This window comes from Anas platyrhynchos, chromosome 1 (assembly GCF_047663525.1).
Source record: "Anas platyrhynchos isolate ZD024472 breed Pekin duck chromosome 1, IASCAAS_PekinDuck_T2T, whole genome shotgun sequence".
In the NCBI taxonomy this organism is placed as follows: Eukaryota; Metazoa; Chordata; class Aves; order Anseriformes; family Anatidae; genus Anas; species Anas platyrhynchos.
In genome coordinates, this window is record NC_092587.1 from 23562152 (window position 1) to 23588213 (window position 26062).

Here is a 26062-nt window from a genome sequence, read left to right on the forward strand (position 1 = left end):
AGAGCTCTGTCTTCAGAGCTGGCTTTGCTGTTTGGCCTCTTAAGAGAGAAGAGTGGGAACTCTTGCGAGCAAGAGTGCATCAGGACGAGGAAAGTTTGAGAGCAAGTGAAGGGTAGCGGGGGAGCAGGGCATGGGGCTGGGAACCTGCAGCTCAGAGACAGAAAGGGCTGTGAGGAACAGAGTCAGCCCTGCAGGGCCTGAGGGAAGCCTTCCCAGATCACTGGGGTTTGCACAAAATTTCCTGTGGACAGGAAGCCACAAAGACCAAGCCCAGCATAAAGGATTGAGTCAGAGAGGGAGATATGTATAAAAATCAATTTTATTAATGTCTTATCTAGCTTTTTTTTCTTCTTTTTTTCTTTTTCTTTTCCTTCTTTTTTTTTTTTTTTTTAAAGTCTTAGAGCCTTTTGATTGCCTTTGAGGACCCACCCTAGGGAACTGGCCTTGTGAGGAAACTCCAAAGCTGAGGACAGCTTTCAGCCTCCTCACCCAGCTGTGCTCAGCTATTCCCCAGCACCAGCAACACAAACCTGAGTCTGGCTTGAGACCAAATCGGTATAATGCAGTGCTTCTCTCCTTGGTTGCTCTGCAACCAGCAGCTGCAGACTTCCTGTCGTTAGATCACCCTGACACTTTGTGGAGGAATGTGGAGGCACTGGACCTTGTGACAGAGGAATTTACAGACTGCTTGATTAGCCAGGAGAGAGTTTTCCAGAATCTGACAGAAAGTCTCATTAACCCCCTGTTATCGTGTTCCAGAATACCTCGGGAAATGGGTGTGTGTCTGCAGACACACACCGCGTACATATTCTGTAAGGGACAACTGTCATCGCCACCCGTAGCACATTTGGCTGCAGTGGGTTGACGGTGCTTGCTGTCAGTCTGTCTCCAGAGCATGACGACCCTAAATGAAATGGGACATGGATGCTGTTAACCCACACGGCAGAAATATCCACTGGAAGCTGTCTCAGCCTCAGCAGCAAGAGGAGATGGATCTGGTTTCGTAAACCTTAGTTCAGGCTACCGTCCCTCCTCCTGACTGGGACCACTGCCCACAGCTGTGGGCAGGCAGGAGGAATTTGGCTATTTGGGCACTGACAATCGGGGCTGACAGCCCATCCCTGTGCCAACCTCGGTAGAGGAGACTGAGGTGAGAACATGGGAGGTGTATTGGCCCCTCCAGGGACTGGATATAGTGAGTGTGAGTGGTTGGTACAGTGTCAGGCTGGCCTTGAGTGCCAGAGTTGGGAATGCCATTCTAGTTTTCCAGAAAGACTTTTGTGTACTGAACAAATAGGTGTGCTATAGTGGGATTTTAAACTGTTGACTCAGGTAGGAGGTACGTTTTTCAAAAAATAAGGGAAATTGATCAGGAATAGTAAGGTGGGGTTTTTGTTTGTTTGTTTTCTGTGAAAGTTGCCACATGACATAACAGAAAAGGGAAGAAAGGGTTAATTTCATTGAAATGTGAACGATTTGTTTAAAGTGTATCCAACAGTTGGCCAAGAACTTAACTGAAGCTGCTGCTGTTTAGTTTGCTTTGTAAGAATGCAGCCCTTGGGAGCCCAGAGCTGCAGGTACTTTGCTACCTATCAGCATACACAAATACAACCTTTTCTTCCAAAGTGTTTCCTTCTGCCTGTTCATAAGTAAAGTAATAATCATTCAAGACATGCTTTAGAAAAGAAAAAAAAAAAAAAAAAGGGACCCTGATCTGAAGAAGTCTTACTATTTATTTATTTATTTATTTATTTTATTATTCCACTATGGCTGAATGAAAATTTTATGGAGGGTGAGGAGAAAGAGAACGTAATCCAGAATTTAATTTGCAAGAACCAGAAGGAGGGGAAGCTCATTCCTACAGTCTCAGTCTGTAAATCTTTTACAGAGCTATATATGTAAGTTGGCTGGATGTTAATCTTTGCAAAGATTAAGAGTAAAGGTCGTGACCTGAAGCTAAGTTGGAGGGCACAGTGATTAATGTCTCTCCATAAGTAATTTCAATAAGGAATTCCAGGGTGCCACACTTCATATATTTTTGGAGTTGTAATGTATCTCCTTCTTCTCCATCATATTTTCTTGTGAATTGGAAATACGTAGCTAATGAAATCTTTCATATGAAAATTGATACTATTGATTTATAAGGCAAAAAAAGACATTTCTGTTTTCTGATATGTTACGTATGCTTTGTGTCCCTTCTGTCCTAATTTACACCCACTGGATCTGGTGATCTGAATTCCTTGGCCTAAGCAGATCCTCCAGGAAAGTAGGTCATTGGAATGGAACAGTAGAGCTGGCCAAGGCAGTGTGTTTCCAGTTCACAGGAGAAGTTAATATCAAAACTTACCTTTGTTTTGAATCAGAATGAAACTAAACTAAGAGCAAAAAATGCTGCAGGTTAGAAATTAAGGGGGGGAGGGGAGCCATCTAAGACACAAGCTGTTTCCAAAATACAGTTGTCCAGTTGTTGTTGGCATTGGCTGCTGCTGAAAATTTAGCCTGGCTACAGAGCAAGTTTCCATGTGTCATGCTTGACAATCCTGCAAGATCTAGTGTATGCACCCTCCTCCAGGTAAAGGAGCAGTAGTTTATTCCTGCTTCATCTCTGCTGCACAGAGGTAACAGCAGACATGCTGTAGACCTGCCTCCGAAGTTATGTTGAAATTACTTGTTGGAGAAGCTTTGCCTAATGCTGATGGATGTTTGTGAGCCTCCACTGACCCTGGAGCCTGGAGGCTCGGCTACGCGTGGCCGAGCTGGCTGGGAGCCAGGGAGCTCCGGGCTCTGCCAGGAGTCCAAGTCCTCCAGAATCCTGCTGAGGACTCAATGAAAACACATCACAAGGACCAAGAGGCTTCTGCAGAATGTTTCAGGACTTTGGATGGTGTCCAATTAAACAGCATATTTCAAACGTCCTAGCTCCTGCTCCTACAGCTTTTCTTACACAGTTATTTTTGTGGGGAATTGCCACAGCTTCTCTTTCCCTCCATCATAATGAATTCTGGGGGGGATGTGAATGCCCCCTAGTTCTGCACTATAACTGATGAACAGATTTGTTATTTATTAGGTGCTGGCACCACTGTGTACTCGGAGCTCCTATTGGCTTCAAAGGCTGACATAGATAGGCTTTCAATGAACAAATGCTGAAGATGTGAAATGCACATGCAGGGAAAAAGAAACTCTTAAGACATCTTAAGATCTCAAGTACAGGCTCAGAATTACTTCTAATAACAAAGTAATATCATTTTTCTGTGGTTTTCATGTATGCTGTTAGGCATAATTAAGAAGAATTCTGACTCTTTCCACAAAACCAGCATGGCCCTACAATATTAATTTACAGTTTGCTTTGAACTTGAAATAAGTAATTATTTCAGAATAAGGGAGAATGGGCGGGTGCTAACCAAACCTCATGATTAGTACTCCCTGATCTTTCAGGCTGTTAGATTTCAATACTGATTCAATTTCAAATGATGCAAATTGGAAGAGCCTGAAAATATGGTTCAGAGCAACTCAGGACCTGATTTCTGTATTTGGTCTGCTTTAAAAGAAAATATTAACAGTTAAGCAATTATTGATTAATATTTTTCTCTTATGTACTTTTGCTTTATTATATTAATAAATACATTACTGGATGCAGAGAGAATCCTGTAATTCTACGGTGAGTTTTTACATCTGGGTTTCAGTCTTTGATTACTGAAATATGTTTTCTTGGAAATATATGTTTCCATTGAAATATATTTCTTCCTGCACTGGTGATTAAATAACACTGATACAAATATTCTGTCTTGTTATGTGACTGCTCTTGTACCCCACAATAAAGTTTTCCTGAAAGAAAAAACACTTGCAGCATAGCACAGGAAATCTCATGTTGCCTATCTCATAACATGTTAGGCAGATTACTTTCAAAGTCAGTGAAACTTCTTGTAAAATATTGAGTTGCAAACACTTTGTTTCGCTAGGTTAAGGTAAACACTTGTTAATTCATGCAGATTAGTTCTGTAGGTATAACTTTTCATCTCAACAGAATTAACCATTTTAGAAAGTGTTCCACAGATGACTTTTTGCTAACACTCCGTAGTTTTGCTAACACTAAACCTTTGGGTAGTCCCAGTGATAACACTGAAGACAATCCATGAATCTGTGCAGACAGGGCTGTGAAGATGAGAGCAGAGACAGTCTCCATCCCACCTCAGGGGAAGTTTGTGTCTGCAGCCTTCTCTCATCACTGCAGTTTCAGCCTGAACTTTAATCAACTTTGTTAACAGAAAGATTCCTGGCCATGCTGAATGGGGCTGATTATATGTTGTGTGTGCTAGCATCTTACTCTCTCCTCCAAGCATTGTCTTGCTTCATGAACCTCTTCCCTTTCACTGGAACTGCCTGACGTAGGGCATGCAACGTGACCACATTGACTACCAGCAAAGCATTCAGCCTCCTGGCTGCACAGGAGACGCTCCACCAAGCCAAGCTTGTACGGTGCTCACTAGGTGCTGAGAGAGCTCCCACTAAAAGAGTGAAGAAAAAAAAAGAATATCTTCAGAAGGCCCCCAAGACAATTTGACAATTTTACTTTAAGTTTAGCTTGTTGCTACTACATGGGGAGATGGGAGCACTTGTATGCTTTGTTTTGCTACAGGATTTCATAGATTTTTTTTGAGAGAGTCTGGATTACCAAGAATTCCTCTGTAAACATGTCTGTGTGTTTATTGTCCAAAATTAGTGAAAGATTAGGAAGCAAAATCTTGATTAAGATAAACCTGTCTTTGGTGTGGCTATGAAAAGGAGATATTCTCAGGACTGTATAAACTTAAACGACTGCTCCGATTTTATTGTTGATGATAACCTGGTCACAGGAAAAGACACAAAGGATGACTGAAAACTGAAGGAAGGGATGAGAAAAACAGGATTGAAGATTAGCCAAAATATATGCCTGTCAATGAGAAAACTTTGGATGATGAGTTCATCTAGCAGTTTGATAAACTTTATAATGGCAAATACATAAGATTATTGGAGGAGAAGATATACTTCAAAACTCAGAAGTTTTATGAAGTCAAAACTTTACACATAACTAAACATTGCAAGATTTTTTTTTTTAATGTGATTTGCATATGGATGTTTATGAAAAACATACACCATTTTGGAGAATAAAATATTAATTTCAAGTTTGGAGCCAAGGCAGGAGAAGATCTAATAAAGAATTCCGAAAATCTGTACTAAGAAGAGAAAATAGAATTAAATTCCTATGGCATGAATGTGGAGAACATGTAGGTAATATAATAGAAGATTGATCAATAAAATAGCTCTTGGGAATACTGAAACAAACAACAAAAAAACCACCAACGTTTATTTTCTCACAAGGTTAAATTTGATGGAGAAAAATAAATCTTATGTCTTTTAAAGCATATTAATAAAATGGAACAAGAACTATCTTCTATAGAACAAGGCAAACTGCTAAAGTTATTAGTGACTGTAAAATGGAAAAAAATCAGATTAAGTTTAGGAATGATCATTTAAGGATAATTACTCCAAGAAATTTTACTCGGTGACATTGATCAGTTAAAAATTCTTACACCCATTTTTTACAAACTATCTTGATTCAATTTTGTATTTCCCCAGGATGAATGTAGTACTCTTCTTTGCAATAATTCTTCCTCTGTTCTTCCAAAGAAGTGGAAGTTGAACATTGTTCTGAGTATAAATCAAAGATAATAGTCAATGGTTTTGCCTGATTAAGTTCTTTCCTCAACAGTAACACAAACTGATCAGTCATCTCAGACAAAAGTCAGCATGGCTGATGACATTAGCATGTCATCAACGCACAGACAACATCAATTGCAGAAAGTATAATTATACCACTTCCAGTTAGCTGTCATCACTTGAAATAATTAAACAACAAAAAGCTGTTAAGCTAGCAAACAACTGATGAAGTGATTTAAATATTTTCCCTTATCATATTGCTTCCCAACACATATCATTATGGTACAATGCTCAATATGACTCAAATTTTAGTTGATGGAAGACTACATCAAGTAGATTTTACTGTCATGAAGGAAAGCCCCCTGCAAACAAAGCCATATTTTATAGTCAACAGTGCCAATGTAGGCAGACTTTTTTTCCTGCTTATTTTGCATTCTGTATGAGCTGAAGCATGCAGCCTTCCAAAAAAAGAAAGCTCTTTTCTGGGAATCATATCATACCATTAATTTTAAAACAAAATACATCCTCCAAAATGATAAAGATCAAAAACACAGGATGGTGTTTAATCAGGTGGCACCTGAATTTTTCTAACTCAGGTTGTCTGATGAAAAAAATATGAACTACTTTCACAAACATATTTTGAAACTAATTGCCAAATGTATTGTGTAATCTAGGAGAGTATTATTAGCACCTCATGTTCTGAAGAGGTTTACAAATTCATATTTACTCTAGCATGGGCTCCCTTACTTTATTACATGGAGAATGTATACCTTTGAGTGGGGAGAAGTCTGAAACATTTGTACTAAAAACTCCAGCAGACCATTAGACCACACATGGCAGTTAGACACTCTGGTATGCACACATACTTGACCAGACTTTGGGAGCGTCTGTTCTGATAAAAAGATTTGCCCATGCAGATCCTCTCTAGGTTAAAGATTTTGGTCCTCCTGATGAAGGAGGATTCATACAGCCCCAACTACATGGGCCATCATTCAACAAGCAAAACATGGAAATCATATTTTCTTCATAGGCAGCTCTTTAAGAACACTTTTCATTGGGTGCAAGAGCTCTCAATTCCCATGTGTAAGAAATGAAGCAGGAAAGGCAGGAGAACAGACTTCACCTTTGAAGAAAGGCTGAGAAAGCTGGGGTTTAGCCTAGAGAAGGCTACAGGGAGACACATGGCAGCATTTCAGTACTTAAAGGGAGCTTATAAGAAAGGTGGAGAGAGACATTTTAGAAGGGAGTGTAGTGATAGGACAAGGGGGAATGATTTTAAACTGAAAGAGCGTAGATTTGGAGTTGATTTAAGAAACAAATTCTTCACTCTGAGAGTGGTGAGGCACTGGAATAAGTTGCCCAGAAAAGCAGATGCCCCATCTGAATTGTTCAGTCAGGTTGGATCTGGCTCTGGGCAGCGTGATCTAGTGAGAGATGTCTGTGTCCATGGCAGGGAGGTTGAACTGGGTGATCTTTAAAGATCCCATCTGATCCAAACCATTCTATGATTCTATGATTTGATTTTAGGGAGACAGAAAGTTGTTAAATGGTGAATTAGGTTTATGTACGATGTAAAGTTGGTGTTCCGGTTTTGTTCCAGAGTTGCATGACAGTAGATCAGAGGAAATGTCTCTTAAAGAATGATACTATTGTCCTTTTGGTCACTGAGAATAATATGCAGGAAAATGGAAAGTTTATGAGAGTTTTTTTTTTTTTTTTTTTTTTTTTTTTTTTTTTTTTTTTCCCTCCATTATATATTGGTTGCCAGCAAAGAAAGTTTGCCAAGAGCATGAGGCAGGATGATTCTTCCTTAAAAGGAGCACATTGGACAACCAAATACACGAACCTGGGACATTCAGTGAAACCTCTGGAAAGATGGTAGAGCAAAACATTGCACTAAGTGAGCTCAGCGCCTGCCCCTCTGCTCCCCTTGTGAGGGAGCTGCAGGCTGCCATGAGGCCTCCCCTCAGCCTGCTCTGCTCTGGGCTGAACAAACCAGGGGACTTCATCCGTTCCTCATACGTCTTGCCCCATAGACTCTTAACTATTTTTGTAGGCTTCCTTTGGACACTCTAACAGTTTTACTCTTATACTGTGGCACCCAAAACCGCACACAGTGCTCACGGTGAGGCTGCACCATCACAGAGCAGAGCAGGACAATCACTTCCCTTGACTGGCTGGCAGTGCTGGGCCTGATGCACCCCGGGGTACGGTTGGCCCTTTTGGCCAAACACTGGTCAGAAAACAACTTCCCCAGCATACTGTCTGCGCCACTCATTGCTCCTTCTTGGTCAGTGCTCTTACAGTCATAACAGACACTTCTCCTGAAGTGCAAACAGACAAATCAACAAAATACTGTTAGATGCATGCGACTTTTCCTCATACTAAGCAAGTGGGGAAAAAAGAGAAAACAATAAGGTAAACACACTAGCTAGGTTTGCTTTGTGAAAATAGGAACTGAAAGTTGTGAAGTGCAGTTTTGTCTGTAAGAATAGGTTTTCAATGCATCATCTCCACAACTCCCATAGAACACCTTCTGAGTTTACAAGCAAACTCAGTCAGAACCCAAGTCAAGATTTATTCATTCACTAGTGCCAACCACGTATCTTACAGGCCAAATTCCCTCAGAAATCTGCTAGCTCAGTGTCTCAGTGTGCAAAACAAACAAACAAACAAAAAACCAAAGTCTGCAATTATAACATTTCTTTTATTCTTAGGTAATCAGCTCAGCCCCACGAGTAGCATTCAGAATTAATTTAACAACAAACCTACTCCCATAACTTAAAAATATTAATAACTAAAAAGGTTTTTTTTCCGTCACTTTGAAGTCTAGTTTGCTGTTTTTACTGTTACAGAACAGACAACACAAACAGTAAAATATCTTGTCCTGTGTTTAAGCTTTCCCTTCTAAAAGCAGTAAAACAAGAACAAGGAAGTTCTCCATCGGAAGGTGCATTGAATTATATTGATCGTAAACAAGAAAAAGTTGAATAAATATCATAAATAAATAGATAAATAAATAAATAAAGGTTGAATAAAGACCAAAATAAGTGAAGATGCTGCATAGCGACAAAGAGCATAATTACATAGAATTCACATCCTTAAAAAATATAAATAAATAAAAAAGGAACAAAAAAAGAGTTGTATCTAAATGATTTAATTCAAAACTGGAAAAGTCATAGAAAAAGCTGAAGGCAAAATAGTTGTGTGTGTGTTTATATATATACACATACATATATATGTGTATATGTATATAAGTAAAAAGCAAATTCAAAATACATCCTCCTGTACTTGATAAACTAACAGACAATGAATCAGTTCCAGCCAGGAAACACTCTCAGCAGAACTAATTTACAAAAGGCACTGATGAAGCTAATTTGCTTCCAGTTCTGAAGCTAACTTGTTTACAGCTAGTTCAGAGGTGGAGATAAACATTATCAAGGAGTTTGTGAGAAACAAATTCATGTAGATACAGACTTTTTATAATGAGTATAATCAAGTAACTGGGCCTTTCTAAGCTTTCAGGGTATGCTACATACATGAGACCATTATCCCAGTTAATTATTTCTTTTAAATCATCTGTATTTATATTATTATACATTTGTATTTTACATTTATACAGGCAGTATATATATTTAGTTTACATGTAAATTGTGTTTTGGAAAAACTACTTTATATCACTGTTTTTGCTGCTGACCAGTTATTCTGGTGGGAAGACATACAGGCATGGATTCTACTGGGATGAATGAGTATAGCAGAGGATCTCAGCACTATCTAGCATCATTAGAAGAGAGGATTCAGCTTCAGAAGGAAGAAAGATTATACAGTAATTGCTGAAGCACTTGAACTGATTCAAAGAACAAGACTGTGAGTACAGGTCATCTTGAAAAATCGTGGCAATAATGTCCTTCAAGCACAGTAGGTTTCTATTCAAAACTAAAAGGAGTGATATACTGTGCTTACAATGAATAGTGAAATTTTAGTCTTTAAAATGCTTAAAGTCATTGTGTTTTGTTTCTTTTTATTTTGTTTGCTTTTATGCAGTAAGTCTGGAAACATACTCAACACATGTCAAATTCTGTCCATTCAGAAATACAGCCTGAATGTAGGTATGAAATGTGTCTCTTCTTTTCTCGCTACAGGATGAAAATAGATTTCATCTGGTTTCTATGAACTGCTTCTCCAAACATTGTCAATAATCTCTTCCAAAGAGCTATCACTTTCCCAGCAGTTCTGTAATTTAGGAGCAGAAATGCAAAGAAAATTGGAAGGAAAAGAGTGCTTTGAAGGTATTTTTTAACTACCACTCTTTAGAAAATCAGGACAAGATCACAGGAATACATCATCCAAACTATTTCAGAAGTTTCCTTCCTTAGTTTGGGTTAAGTCCACATGTTGTCCAGAGTCTTGAAGCTCATGCTATTAGAACTCCTTATATTTTTTTCATTTTTTTCCCCCCGTGTGCTCTGCATGTTGGTTTACCCCCTTTTCCATACAAATCACATTGTCCCTAATAGCATTCTGCTAAGGTTAGAATACACTGTTCCTTAGGAGACAGTTTTAAAAAAGACCAAAGGGTGGTGGGAGGAGTTTAAAATACATCAAATCACATTTCCATAAGGATTTACAGAATCACAGAATCACAGAATTTCTTTTTTTTTTACTAACTTAAGAGAGTTTTTAGGGCATTTAGAGTTTGTTGGAGTAGTTGTTTGCCATCATGTTGGATATGTACTTAGAAATGGGAACACTTCAGGATGTGATTTTATCCCACCAACACCCCTAAGTGCTAAATCTTAGATATACTATTACATTTTCCCAACATCTGGTGCTTTGATTCTTTTGTGTTTCTCACAAAATCTTGATCAAGACCCAGCACATTCATAGCATCGTTTCTCTTCACCACTGATTTGATGGGAGGCCCTGTGTGGTGGGAAACACCTGTGAATACACACCCAATTCTACCACTGATCCTTAACGTAATACTGATTGTTTTTACTTCCCTGCTTTCATATCTGTAACAGGGAGAAAAGGAGGGAGAAGGAGAGTTTCTTTCTCTTCAAATGTGCTTTCTGGGGATGTAAATTAAATTTTCAGTCCCCAAAGCTGTTAAGCTTTTCAGGAAAAAATAACGAGGTGTAAAAATGGGAAACAGCCAGGCAAAATTTCCTGAGATGGTTGAACGCCTAGCAGAATATGCAAGATCTTAAGAAATTAGTACTTATGATTCAATTTCCATGCTTTTCATTTAGTAAATATTTATTCTCAATTCCATCTTTTAAAATGCGTCAGTCAATGTTGGGTTCATACTAAAGATATTTAGTTTTCCTCTGGCAAGAAAAGAAACCCTGTGATCCCTGACAGTGGTAAATAAATACACAAATAAAACTGGAGATGTTGCAAACACGAGTAAGGGAAAGTTAATTATTCAATAATAATAAAGTTAGTAATTCTGATGCAATTGTTTTATTGATAGGTATTTGCTATATCCTGTTTGTTCAAACTTTTTAAGACCCAAGCCAAAGAGAGTTATTTCTTTCTGCAGTGTCCCACGTCTTTTGCAGTCAGTCATTCTTGACTCCATAAAGCTAAGTTTTGTTGGTGGTTGCTTGTTTATTGCCTCAAAATAATCAAAGGATAAAACACATCTGTCCTAGCACAAAAATGTAAAAACTTGATATCTTGCCCCAATGCGCTTGCCTAGGGCTTTTTATAATCAAGGAAAAGAAACAGCCATCTTTGAGTGAAATTCATCAGCCTGGCATAGACAGCTCAGTTAAGCAGGCTGGGAGTACTTAAATCTCTGCAGATTGTGAGAAAAAAAAAAAAAAAAAAAAAGTTTACTGTAACTAGTTTAGACAGGTTCTTGTAAACTTCGGAGAAGCGAATCCCACCACAGTGCACACTCAGACCACTTCTGGAGCTTTCTTCTCTGTATTACATTTTTCAGAATGTGGTAATTTCAGAATTTAAGCTCTCAATTTCTTACATAAAAAAGTTTACATTGCAGATAATGCCTCTTGATTTTGTTATCAGTGAATATCCTCAACATTTTTTTTTTTTTGAAACAATAAATCACTCAAAATCTTTGAGAAGCCGTTTTTCAAATGTTACTTTTCCTGGGTTGTTCTTTCTCTGATTTCTTCCCTTTGGTCAATACTTTACCCCACCTTACAGCTCTTGTAGTGATTAGGACATAGCCTTCCCATTACAATAATTATTTATTGGTATAACAAATGCTTTGCTGCTAGATTAGAAGTGCTGCTGTAAAATGCTGCTTATCATCTCATTCTATAAAGGTATCCTGTTAATCCCATAAGATCAACATCTGATAAGGATTTTTCTTTCATATTTTTTTATCCCCATGTTTCCAAGGATCCTGCCCTGCAAAGCCATGTACTAAAATTTTGAGTGCTTTTGAAAATCCCTGGTATCACTGTGTAACTGAAGTGTTTCTTTTAGTTTGGGACAGTAGTATTGCCATTATATCTGTGATGGTCAAAAGACAAAGGCAAAGTAAGATGGAGAGTGTCAACGTAACTTACAAAGCCTTTGGCAAGGTGTGCTGGATTGACTTGGTTCAGCAGCCAAGCACCACCCAGCAGCTCACTGTGCCCTGCAGAAGGACAAGGGAGAGAATAAGAAGAACAGAAGTGAGAAAACTCATGGGTGGAAATGGTTTAGTAAGCAAAGGAAAGGGGAGGAAAGAACAACAACAAAACAAAACAACAAGAAAAACAAAACAAAACAAAAAAAAAACAAACACAACCACAAGCAATGTAAAGGCAGTCAATCACTGTCCACCTCCCCCAAGCAGACTAGTCCTCAGCCAGACTCTGAGCAATGCTTGTCTTCTCAAAACATCCTTTCTCTCAGATTTTATTGCTGAGTGTGACATCATATGGCATGGAATATCCTTTTTGTTATGTCCCTTCCCAACTTCTTCCACACCCCCAGCCTACTTGCTGAGAGGGCAGAGTGGGAAAAAGTAGGGTCGTGACGCTCTGCAAGTTCTGCTCAGAAATAACCGAAACACTGGTGTGTTATCAACCGTTTTACTCACAAATCCAAAATACAACAGCATACAGGCTACTTTGAAGAAAATTAATTCCACCCCAGCCACACACAGTACAATCTTCACCACCACCTACATCATGCTTAGGTCCCACACTATCCAGTACTTCTCCTTTAATGACCACCCTCTTTCCTGTCCTTTGATATACATGCAAATATCATTCCATCTAAGGGCCACACTTGTAATTTTTTCTTTAAATGTCCATTGACATTTTTTATTCAGTGACTTTGGCTTCATCTGATATGGTGGTCACTCAGGACAGAAGTGGCATGCTGTGTTGAACTATTGGGCACCAAAGCCAGGTCAGGTTGGGTCACTGCTGCACTTGCCTGGCTTCTTGCAAGTCTCGTTCTCTGCTGGTTCAGGTGATTCCTGCTGTAGTACTTCTGATTATACATAACTCAAATCACATGCTATATTCCCCCAAAGTTTAATCTCCTTAAGGTCCACAACAGAGTTCCTGGTCCTTCCACATTACCCATGAAGTGCACCCAGGTCTTTGAGAGAAAGCAATCCCAGTAATGGGTTTGCCTTTACCCAAGGGAAGAGGGACACATGCTGTCTTTCCCAGTCAGTTCTCTGCATGTCCTTGAGGGACCTTATCTCCTTCCACAGTACAAAGGTGTTGAGAGGGGTGTGGGGGGGCAGAACTAGGTTGGTTATCTGATCCTCTGGCTACTAAATTTGCATCCCAATGCCTATGTGTTCCAGTGTAGTCTTTATCAGTCCATTGAGTCATTTAATCTTCCCAGAAGCTGGTATATCATAGAGAATGTGGTACACCCAATTGGTGTCGTGTTCCTTGGCTCAGGACTTAATGATTTTTTTTTTTTTTTTTTTAATGAGTACCATTGCATGACTTGATTCTTTCTGGGCTACTGTGCCACCACAGAACTTGCTTTTCAAGGCCCAGGATAGTGTTTTGGGCAGTGGTACAGGTTACTGGGTAAGTTTCTAATCACCTGGCGGTCACCTCCACCACACTAAGTACATGACACTTGCCTTAGAGTATGCAGCAGTGTGATTTAATTGATCTGCCATGCACCCCCATACAGGGAAAGATGCATTCTCTTCCTAATAACCTAGATAATAATCTACCTGAGCATCTGTCTGTTGATACATTCTCAGGTTACTTGTGAAGGCTTAACTGCTCCAGAAATGTGCCTCAGCAGAAACATGGAAGGGCATTTCTTTCTTTTTAGCTCCCAGTTTTGCTCTGAATATCTCTAGGGGCTGACTGTAAATCTGAGACCAGGGATCTGGAAAAAGTCTTGCGAATTTGGATGATTATTTTGCAGCTCATTTTCTACTGTCTCATCAGGAATAATTCACTTGGATTAGTATTGATTGGAAGTCTCTTTCTCTGTTTTGTTTTAAAATCCGTAAGCCCATTTCCATGCCACATTTTGCTATAGTCATGATGGTCTGGGAATACTGGATAAAAACAGCATTTTTGGTTTAATAAGACTTGGAATGTATTACTTCTGTGTACAAACTTTGTTCTCTCCATTGCTAGATTATTATTCAAATAACTAATGAAAATACGGGCTAGAAAATTAATCAGAACAGACCACTTCAGGACACTATTTGAAATGTCATTTAAGTATGAATGTAAAATATTCATAAGTACTCTTCAAGAACAACTTTTTTTTTTCTTTTTCCAGTTGTGCACCCAAATGTCATTTTCCCCTAGAGCATTTCTTCTGCATTTGTTTCTGAATTTCTATTAGTTCATCTAAAGGGTGTATTAAAATAAAATAAAATACATATATTTGATATTTGATTACTAAGCCAGTTGCCTCATAAAAGAAAAAGAACATTATATTGGGTTTGCCTGAAATATATTAGCCATATTTCGTTTCCATATATGCCTGACCAATTTGTTAGAAACTTGTAATCCTCCACAGTTTTTCAAATATATGGCATATCAGAAAGTATTCAAATACATTGTAAAAGTTCTCAGATTACTGCATGAATTCTCACCAATGAATTATGGGTGAATTTCATCTGGAACTGTTGACTTGAATACATATATTAAATCTAAATGTTCAGCACTCCCATCAGCACCATGCCCATATTGCATTCCTTTTTCCTTATTAAAATTAATTTCATTAGAGAATTGACTGTCATTTACCTTTGTGAATACTCAGGCAAAGAAAATGTTGAATACTTCAGCTCTGTCTGCAGTTTGCCTTCCCTTCTGTTTATTAAATCCTTTTACTCTTCTCTGTTTTCTTCTTACTTCTGACATTTTAACAGAAATTTTCTTTGACATCTACAACTGAAATATATTTCACATACAAATCTACATGAATTTATTCTCCCATATTTATGTTGTTCTTTATAGCAGTCCTCAGACACATGCCATTTTTCCCAGATCTCATAAAATCCCACTTGCATTTTCAGATATTTGAAGTTTTCCTGATGCAGGAACCATAATTTCTCTCTGTGCTCACTGTCTTCAAACTCTTTGAGTAGGATAGTTTACCATTATATATTTAGAATAGCCCCTTTCAAAACTTACCAGTTCACCTGAACTCTATCCCTTACATTATCTTCTCAGGAGGTCTCAGGCTCAGTTCTGAGTTGTGTCAAAGCTGTTTTCCCAATTATTTCTTTCTGTGACATAGCAAAGGCTGTTATTTTATGATTACTTTCACCACCAAATTATTTTCCATCTTTGGGTTGTCAATCAATTCCTTCCTGTCAGGTAGATTTGAAATGCTGCTTCCCTAGGAAAAAACAAAGTCCTATCTTCAGAAACTGAAACTTTGTCCCCAACACTGGCAGTCTGTGCACCTGTTTTGTCTGTATCCTCATACGAGGGATCCATATAATCAAAAGTTATACAGATTTTTAAAATCTGCCTTATTAACTGGCCTTTTGATGCTTCTGATTGTAGTTCAAAGACTCCTTCATGTCTTCTCTTCCAATCTTCTGCTTCTCTTAAGATCCTAAGCATGAAGCAGTGTGTTCTTTTCCCTTTTGATCTTTACCCACAGATACAAAACTCTTTCCTACTTTTTCTTCTTTATTTGATGCTATTCTGTTGTATAACAAACATGGTACAATGTTTTCTTTTACTGAAAACAGGAAAATTCAGGCAATAGTATTTATTCATTTTTGATCATCTCATAAATTCTCCCATTCTTAGTCTTCCTCAAAGCTACATGGAACATCTTATCCTGTTTTCTCCTGTTTCTGTGAGAAAACAGGATAAGATGAGATGACAAACAAAAAATCATACACTCTTTGCCAGACAAGACAGAGAGAACCTATTTTTCTCATGTATTTCAAACTCAAAAAGACAGAATCAATAGAAAGATTAAGGCTGGAAAGGACTTCTGGAGGTCATCTAGTCTAAGCTTTTGCTCAAAACAAAGTTCAGAGCTAGATCAAGATGCTCAAGACCTTGTCCTCTTAAGTTTTGAAAATTAGAAGATTTTTAACTCTGTCCAGCAAAATGATCTTCTATATGTTTTCACTTCATGACATAATTGGGCTTGAACATATATTCTATGTATATCGGATGTTTCAGTTTCCTACAGTAGCCGGCAGTGACTGGGAGAGCACCTGAAATGTTTGGTTATCTAGTTGCCTAAAACCTGTTCTAATTACATAGATTTGTTATGAGGAAAGGCAGGGGGAGAAAGTCATGAGGAGACAGGCATCTAGCCTTGGTTTATGATGAACACTTATCTTATCAACCTACTGTTAATAAAGTCACTAAAGCCATAAAAAGCAAGATTTAATTTTAACTTGGTTTACTGGCCTGCTTTAGCAATGGCTAAAGGTGATAGTTTGGAAAAATATTAATCAGAGTTAGCTATTTAAAGTCAGACCTATTTTTTTTTCAGCAGTTTCTGCAGGAAAGTTCATCATCAGCCATCAACCATGAAGGTTCTTAACTACCTCCTGGCCTACCGAAGGTTCCTGCTCATTGTCCTCACCCCACTGCTTTTACTTCCACTCCCACTCATCATCAAAACCAAAGTAAGTGACCTGCTGTGACAGGTAATTATTTTGCAGCTGTATGTCAAGCTTGAGATTCCCAGATCTTTTCAAAATTACTTCATTGTGTTTACACTGTGGATTTTTGTTTGTTTGTTTGGTCAACTCAGAGTATTTTCATAGAAATATATAGAAGACAACAGCTGTAATATAAGAAAGATTCTGTGCTGGTTGCATGAAGTTCTGAATTATATATATTTTTTCTTGTTTAGTAAATGTTTTTTTCATTTAACATCACCCATACCACCTTGAAAATCCTGTCCTTACCATTACAATTTGGCTACTTTTAATCAGCTCTGTGTGTTTGACAGTGGAGTTGAAACGACAGATGAAATTACCTTTTTATTTGATGATAGATTTTGTTAAGTTCATCATATACTGTGTTGTCTGACAGCAAATGACTGGAATGAATGTTCTGAGAAATTCCCTCTGGTTCCTAAATATAGCATAGGTTATGGCAGAATACCTTAGTTTTATTTCACTTGAAATAAATTCTGCTGGCATTCAGTAACCCTTGTGACAACTCCAGGCTGATGGAACAGCTATCTTATTATATTAGTGCTTCCATTTGGCACAGTCTGATATCAACAGAATGAAATAGAATTCTCCTGTGATGCGTTATCACACATGCATTATACATAACATGTATAATGAAAATACATTAAAGTCCAGTTCAGAAGTCCTTGCATCATATATAGATAGCTGATACATAGCAACAGGCTTCACACTGTCTCACTTCACAGTTTCACTATTCCTCTCTGAGCATTAAGAATCTGCAAAGTTCTTAATCTGGTAGTACTTAAGTGAGATAAATATTTGTTAGGTGATAAGTGAATCGTCATTCTTAAGTTGTTTCATATATAACACAAGCTTTCCCAAAAATGAATGCTAGACATAGCTGACTGACTTGGATTTAATCTTGATTTCAGTAAGAGGTTCTCAGCCCCATTTCATTCAGTTCCTCTTCTACTGCAAACAGTCTCTGTTGCTGCTAAGTAGTTTCATGTCCTAAACATTGACATTAAAAGATCTAAACCATTTTCTTCAAGAGCAGAAATATAAATCAAAACTACAAAAAATGGGCTTCTAGGATTCTAGAAGAAACTAGGTTCACTTAATCTCTTTATATTTGGGTGCATCCTCAGTTGTTTCCATGTTGTTTACTCTTCCTCCCTCAGCTTAGTCTTTTCTCATTTGTTCTTTATCAGCAAAGAGATGGCTGCATTTTACTGACAGCACTGAAATAAATCCTTTTTTCCAGAATTCTGAATGAAAGTCACTCGCTAAAATTACAAATCTTAAGAACAGTAACTGTGTTTCTTGTCAGGCTTGTTTTTCATATTATATGTTATTCTCACCTTATTGATACTGGTGACAAAATTTAATTGATTACAGAAGAGCCAAAATTTGACTTATTATCGACTGCAAACACTCCAAGAGGTTTAAAAGTTGCATTCTGTGTGCTTGTAGCTGCAGAATGTTTGTAATGGTTGCTTGTATCAGAAAGAGTGCATGTAGCCAGCAGGAGCAAGAAGGATTATCATCCCCCTGTACTCTGCTCTGGTGAGGCTGCACCTCAAATATTGTGTTCAGCTTTAGGTCCCCACTACAAGAAGGACATCGAGGCCCTGGAGCGTGCCCAGAGAAGGGCTACGAAGCTGGTAAAGGGCCTGGAACACAAGTACTCTGAGGAGCGGCTGAGGGCACTGGGGTTGATTAGTCTGGGGAAGAGGAGGCTCAGGGGAGACCTTATTGCTCTCTACAATGGCCTTAAAGGAAGGTGTGGCGAGCTGGGGGTCGACCTCTTGCAGATAACTAGCAATAGGACTAGAGCGAATGGCCTCAGGTTGTGCCAGGGGAGGTTCAGGCTGAAAGTGAGAAGACATTTCTTCTCAGAAAGAGCAGTCGGGCATTGGAGCGGGTTGCCCAGAGAGGTGGTGGCGTCACTGTCCCTGGGGGTGTTCAAGGAAAGGTTGGACCTGGCACATGGTCATGGTTTACTGTGTGATATTGGTGGTAGAGGGATGGTTGGACCAGATGGTTTTGGAGGTCTTTTCCAACCTTAATGTTTCTATGACTCTATTATTTATGTTCATTCATGGTCTGAGAAAGCTCCAGAATGAGCTATACGATTAATTGTGTTTGAAGGAAAAGCAATGTCTTTTTTTATGTCCTTTCATAAGTGGAAGAATTTAAGTCTATCAAAAAATTCTTTAAACCTATTTACAGACTGTTTTGTACCTTAGCAAGATTATCAATAGAAGACAGTAAGTACCCTGAATCCAGGTCTCTCGACTCATACTAGTTCCAGGTGGAGGTAATCTCTCAGCTGACATAGCCGGACTTTTTGCAATTGTGACTTTTTTTTTTTTTTTTTTCCTTCTGTGTGATCCACTCCTGTTTTCATTGGTGTTATTTGTATTCTAGGAAGCAGAATGTGCATACACACTGTTTGTAGTTGCCATCTTTTGGCTCACAGAAGCTTTGCCGCTGGCTGTTTCAGCTTTGCTTCCTGCATTTATGTTCCCACTGTTTGGTATAATGGAATCCAAGGAGGTAATTTTTTCCTTTTTCCCTATCATACTATAGATTTCAATAACAAAACCTGCAAAGAAAGAACCGGATGGGTTAAATCCATGGATTTGCTGAGTGCCAGTCACAATAGGCCTATCTCAAGCTCACGTGATTTGTATGTGGTTTGTCCTCAGGACTGGTCCATATTTTATTTATTTATTTATTTATTTATTTATTTATTTATTTATTTATTTATTTATTTATTTATTTATTTTCCTAGACTGTGATTCAATGCTTAGATGCCAGTCAATGGGAAAATGAGAGATAGATTTAAGATATCCTTAATGTTACGGAAGCAGTATGATACATGTACAGTAAAGACCCTGTGTGCAAAATCTATCTGCACATCAGAGACGACACCACAGATGATATTTTATATCTCCATGTTTAAAGTTGTTCTTTTCTCTGTTCAATAGGTGGCTATGTTAATAAAAAGCAGCATTTCATTGGTTATTTAGATTTTATGTAAGACATGACTGATGATCTTAGGTTGTTTATACCACAAGCCTTATTTTTCTTTGAGTTTTAACACTGTGTTCTTTGGCACATTGTTATTTGGTTTAAATGAAATTAAGAGCTTTAATGAAATTTTACATGAGACCTTTAATGAAAGTTTAAACCAAAAATCTTTCTCCACATGCATTTCAATACATATCTGTATTGAACTGCTAGTATCAAGTACTAATAAAAAAGAAAACAACTAATTAACATAACTTCTTTGTTTGTTTTTATTTCAGGTGGCATCTGCTTATTTTAAAGACTTTCATCTGTTGCTGATGGGAGTAATTTGTTTGGCAACATCGATAGAAAAATGGAATTTCCACAAAAGAGTGGCTTTGAGAATGGTGATGTTAGTGGGTGTCAACCCCGCATGGTATGTGCTAAACAATGTCTTGGAGGACAATAATACTTGTGGAAAGCTTCGAATTCCAGAAATAATTGCCTACTGCTTATTCTGCAGTAGAAATCCACCTTTTCTTTTCTACTGAAACAAAGTAGATATTTGAAATGATATGATTGATTTGTAGGTGACACTTTATTATTTTGCTGAAATACTAATTATAACACTGAAAGTTCCCTACAGTGATTCTGCTCATAATAAGGAACCTTTTAAGCAGCAACAAAAACATCAAAAATACCAAACAACTGCTGAATCTGTGAATAATGTAAGGGTCCTGTTTCCTAATAATGTTTAGCACTTTACATACCTGATGCCTACAACCAAAAATCTATGCTATACTTTATATTTATCTGTATTTCAGTACTGTTTGCAAAATTCTGGAAACTTCACAAATACAGAAAAGGAGTTGAGATACACAAGAGGGAAAATAAAGTCATAAAAGTTGTGTTGGCAAAGGAAAAACACATGAAGCACAGTGCCTCTATTTATGTTTTTTTCTTTGTCAACTTGTGAAGAAAATATCAAAGGAATAGGAACTTCCCCAGCTGGATGAGGTGATGAGAGAAATGAAATCTTGCACTCTTTACTGACTTGCTATCAACATATATCTTATGAAGTGAAAACTTTTCTTTGCTTGCAAGGAAAGCTTCTAGGAATGCTTTAGGCCCCCAGATTCATCTGTCAGCACACCAGTGAGGCTGCAGATAAGATCTGTAAAGTGAATCTGGCTTCCCAGAATATACAATGTTTATGACTCCTTGTCAGAAAACAAAAAGTGATGGGAAGTAAAAAGTCAGAAAAGTAAAAAGCTAGGTCTAAAACATAAGATACCTCCTGAGTGATCTAACTAATAACACTTCTTGGAAATACTAGAATATTTCTATTCCTTGGTAGTCTGTTGTCCTAAATTTAAATATCACATGTACTTTGTTTTTTCCCACTCCTTCAGACAGCTGGTAGCTTTCTTTTTCTTTCTTTTTTTTTCTTTTTTTTTTTCTCTCTTTCTCTCTTTCTCTCTTTTTCCTTCTCTCTCTCTTTCTCTCTCTTTCTTTCTCTCTTTCTTCTCTTTCTCTTTGACAAAATACTCCTTATATTCTTTTTCTATGGTATGCAGTTATCTTTTGGATGAAATCTTGAAAGGGAGAATACAAGTCAATGGTGTGCTCCACTAACCGAAAACTGCTGAGGAACTTGCTGTGGGTGCAGGAACCTGCATCCAGCTGCTGAAGATACCTGGAGCAGTTCCACAGACAGCTATGTAACCCTGAGGAAGCAGAATCCCTCCTATCTCAGCTCTATCACACTTCCTAATTATGGTAACAAGATGATAAGTTTATGATAAGATGATCTGTGAGGGAGAGGATCCTCCTGCCTCTCAGCATCTATTGCTCATAAGCTATGTGCCCCTGCAAAGTGATGCACACTGTTCTTTCTGCATAACCCCCCTCCTCCACGAGCAGGAGTCCCCAGACAGCTTTTGCACACTGGAGCCACATCCAGCCCAAGGCAGAGATATCACTGTAGGAGTTTCCTGCAGTAGAGAATTGGGAATGCAGTAGTGGGTGGGGTGTAGGACAGCAGGAGTACTTATCCTGACCAGTGTTTTCTGCACAAATGTTTCTCCTGAAAACACAATTCTTCCCCAACTTCCATCTGAGGACCTGATCAAGAACTGAGTAAAGTTAATGGGATTTATAATAGTGCTGACAATTCATGTTGAATCAGGTCTGCCACTTGCAGTTCTGCAGATCATATCATTGTTATGCAATTAAAAGTGCACAGAGGAAAGACAGGGTATCAAGGTATTGAACTTTTTGTACCCATATTGAGAAAAAAAAAAAAAGAAGCAAGTTTGAAATGTTTTTGCCGTTAGCTGAAATGAAAGGCTATGAGAGGCATTTTGAATGCTATTTTTATGTCATAATACATTGCTTACATTATTTTCATATTAAATCTCATTTTCATGTGTTGAGTAATCCATAGAGCTTTTACAAAGCTTTTGATCTAGGCCAGGCAAAGATCTTTTCAGATTGCACAAGTGACTTTTCATAAACTGCTGTACCACCACAGTCCCTTCACTCATGTTTACTGCCTTGCTATGGTGATGCATGGCAGGTGTCCAGTGACACTGCCAACACCTTGGGACAAGAAGCCAAGAGAACTAGTCTCATTTACAACTCCAAGAGATGCATTAAATATGACAGTGTAGTCTGTATGTTAAATTTAACCTAATTTCACAAGCTGTGATGTAGAATATTTGCTTTTATTTTTTTTTTAAGTGCAAATCTGGAGCAACTCTAGTAGGGTAGATGCAGTTCCTATTTTGGAGCAAACTTAGCACAAGCTGCACCAAGACCAGACCAAGACTTATAATGACCTTCACTTTCCCATTTAATATGAAATATAGCCTTTATGGAAGCACAAATAATCCCTACACTGTGAGGTATAGGTTAAAAACTAAGTGCCACCTACTGAATTGCTAATACTTCTCCTTATAACACCCAGACTGATATCCAGAGGATTCACAGCCTAAGTGACTCACAGCCCAGAGTTTTGAGCTAGCTTGTACAATACAAGACTAATAGCATTAGTAGTATAGCCATTTTAAGTTTGATCTGAATTTGTGACATCCATGGCGCTCTTTCTTCAAAGATGATTCATATACAGTATTATTCTGTAGATAAACATTATTTCTTCCATTTCCACTTATAAGTATATTTGACCCTTATAACTCTATTTCAGTGTGAAAATATCTTTGACCAAAATCATTCTAATTCATCAGCTTCCTCAGAGGTCAGTTACAAGCTGTAAATATTTACTGTTTCTTACATTCAAGCTTTCTGTTGAAAAAGCTTTCCATTTATATTAAACAACCCGGTGATAGGAGGTGTTGTTGCAGCAGTAACAGACTCTTCTCTTCCATTCCAGGCTTACACTGGGTTTCATGGTGAGCTGTAGTTTCTTGTCGATGTGGCTCAGCAACACCTCTGCGGCTGCCATGGTGATGCCGATTGTAGAGGCAGTAGCTCAGCAGATCACCACAGCTGATGCAGAAGCTGACATGCTGGAGATGTCCTACTCTAACGGCTCCACCAACCTGGCACTGGAGCTTGACGGTAGGTGTATGGTACAGTTTTTGTTTGCCCACCCTCACTCTGCAGCACACCAAACACCACATAACATGAAGGGCTAGGCAAGTAACAGCATCATTATGTGTTTTGTTGAGAGACATCTCTTTGATTACTGTGCATGAGGCCTCTCACATTCACAAAGATTAATTAAAATTGAACAGGTGCAGAATACGGCAGGAGAGGAGAAGACGTGAGGCTGGCTTGTTCAGCCTAGTAAAATGAAGTCTGAAAAAAATATAACTACAGGCTATAAATACATGGGAGGTTAAATGTCAGCAAGAGAAGAGAGCTCTTTAAGCTCTAGGGTAGCGTTGGAAGAACAAATGAATCTAAACTGGTTAAATACACAGCTGAATTGTAAATTAGGAGAAGATTTCTCATCATTATGAGATTGAGACCCTGGGGTAATATGAGTTGTGGAGGATTAGGGCACAACTTAGCTGTTTTGCACTTGTAAATGTGTTCATGGGATGATACAGAGCAGTTGCAAGGAATGGGACATGCTGGTAGAGACATTCCAGATTTGTACCCCTAAACATTTATTTGTCTTTCTGTCAATGTCTTACAGAAAATGTAGGAGAATGTGAAAACAGTGACTGGACAGAGAAAGGCAAACAAGTTAATGGGTAATAGTTATTCATTTTCTAAATTTTCTCTTAAGAATTCATCTAAGTAGAACATCTGTTTATTGCAATTAATACTTTTGTTTTTGCAGATATGACAACGATATGAGTAGTACTGTGTGCACAATTGAAAAGGAAAATGAAAAAGAAAAGGAACAGGTATGTAAGGTATCTTTTCTTATTCTGTTAATGTGTGCAATTTTGTTTTAACCCAAATCTCACTCCTATGTAACACTTAACATGGTGCTGCTATCAATGAAGCTAGTTTTATGTGAATAAATATGTATGGATTTGCATATACATACAGTTTGCTTATTTAGTTATCTTTTACTGGTTTTGTGCTTCCAAGGTGTTTTATATAATTAAACCAACCTCATCAGAGAATGATTCTATATATCAGGTGTATATGTATCAGTATATATAAAGGCAGTTCCTGTGTAAGGACTGAGGCAGTTCAGGCAAAGGACTTCAGGGTTTGACTCTCCCTTCTTTTCCTTTGCATGAATAATTGCACTGCCACTGCAAACCAAACCACACTGCATATGGCTGTATTACCAGAAAATTGTCTGACTGTTCTGGGACATCCTTGAATCCTATTTTTGTGCTTGATGATGAGCCCTTCTTATATGTTAATCAGTCTATATTCTTACTAAGCAGAACCTACCACCTGCTGAAACAGGGAGAAAAAGCAGAGAGGACAAATACAGTGGGATTTTCAAAGTGATGTGCTTATGTATTGCTTATTCTGCTACCATTGGAGGGTTGACAACAATCACAGGAACATCGACTAATTTGATTTTTGCTGAGCACTTCAATACGTAAGAGACTATATTAAATTATTTGTATTCTTCTTAATCCAGAATTTTAACTGTTCTTCCTTGAGCTCTCAAATGGCTCCCCTAAAATGCATTAGAAACCTTACCCTTTGATTTGATCATACTTGATTCTATTGCTTTCTTTTCATTATTTTTTTTTTGTTAAAGGGTTAAAATGAAATTGCATGGTTGTATTTGACTTACATGGATGATCGTCTGTAAGCGATCATCCAATACATACAAAAAGACGACCGTTCTTTGGTTGAGGAGTATTCTACTCTTTGAGTATTTGCATGGAAAAGGATGGGCTTGTATGAAGAGAAAAACAATACTAAGTTCAGGTCCACTTAGTAAGAAGAATTAGGAGACTTCCAGGAAGTTATGCTTAGTTCATTGTTGAAATGAGAAATTTAGGTCTGTTAATCAATGAGAAAGCAAATCATTTCAAGCCAATCTGAAACTTTATTTTCAATGGAACACTTTGGTTTGAGGTTATTAATTTTTTTTAATATTCCTTTTCTAATTAAAAGTGCTTCAAAATTAAAATTGGCAGGTGCTGTTCCAGACCTTTTGAAAAACCAATAGTTCTTGTTTAACTTTTTTTTTCTTCTGCAAATTACTCATTGCCAGAAATATTCCTACTCTAATTTTAACACAGGAAAAAATAAAACACAATCCTATTATTACCCTCTGCCCAATATTCTATGTTGTAGACAGCAAAACAGTGAAACCTGTATTCTGTGAATGGATGAAATTTGCCTTCAACATACTAGTAAAGAGAGCTGAAGTGATACAGTCTGTAAAACAGTCTGTGCTACAAGAAGGTCTGGTGCAGATAGGAACAACGGAACCAGTATGGACATTATGAGAGATTGCCTGTTACTGGGGCCAAAGAAACAGGGCAGATTGTGGCAGTGTAAGTCCTTCAGACTTTTAAACATGTAAGTTTAAACTTATAAGTTATAAACTTATAACTTTTAAACATATAAGCATTTCTGGTTCAAGCAGGCTTCATACTCACAAGCCTAGGAGAATCCAAGATTGATTACTAGGGATAAGAACTGTTCTTGTTCGTTTCCCCTGAAGTTTTAGCAAACCTGAAGAAAACTGGCTCACAGCTGGTTTTTCAGTTTGTCTTAGCTGTTAACAATCTCTTCAAGAATGCATAAGCAGATTGCTGTTCTCTCCCTGGGTCTTCATCCTCTGCTAGGAGCATGAGGTGTACATGGAGCACT

The 26062-nt window shown here is 38.0% G+C and overlaps 1 protein-coding gene across 1 annotated transcript in view; it reads left to right on the plus strand.

Moving 5' to 3' along the window:
• SLC13A1 (solute carrier family 13 member 1) overlaps window positions 1-26062 on the plus strand; it is a 56444-nt gene that overhangs the window by 12934 nt on the left and 17448 nt on the right. Inside the window, exons 2-8 of the mRNA XM_038177646.2 lie at window positions 16630-16765; window positions 19211-19339; window positions 20095-20231; window positions 23187-23374; window positions 23958-24015; window positions 24105-24171; window positions 24670-24830. Coding sequence (XP_038033574.1) covers window positions 16667-16765; window positions 19211-19339; window positions 20095-20231; window positions 23187-23374; window positions 23958-24015; window positions 24105-24171; window positions 24670-24830 — 839 coding nt within the window. The 5' untranslated portion in view covers window positions 16630-16666. The remainder of the gene's footprint in view (window positions 1-16629; window positions 16766-19210; window positions 19340-20094; window positions 20232-23186; window positions 23375-23957; window positions 24016-24104; window positions 24172-24669; window positions 24831-26062) is intronic.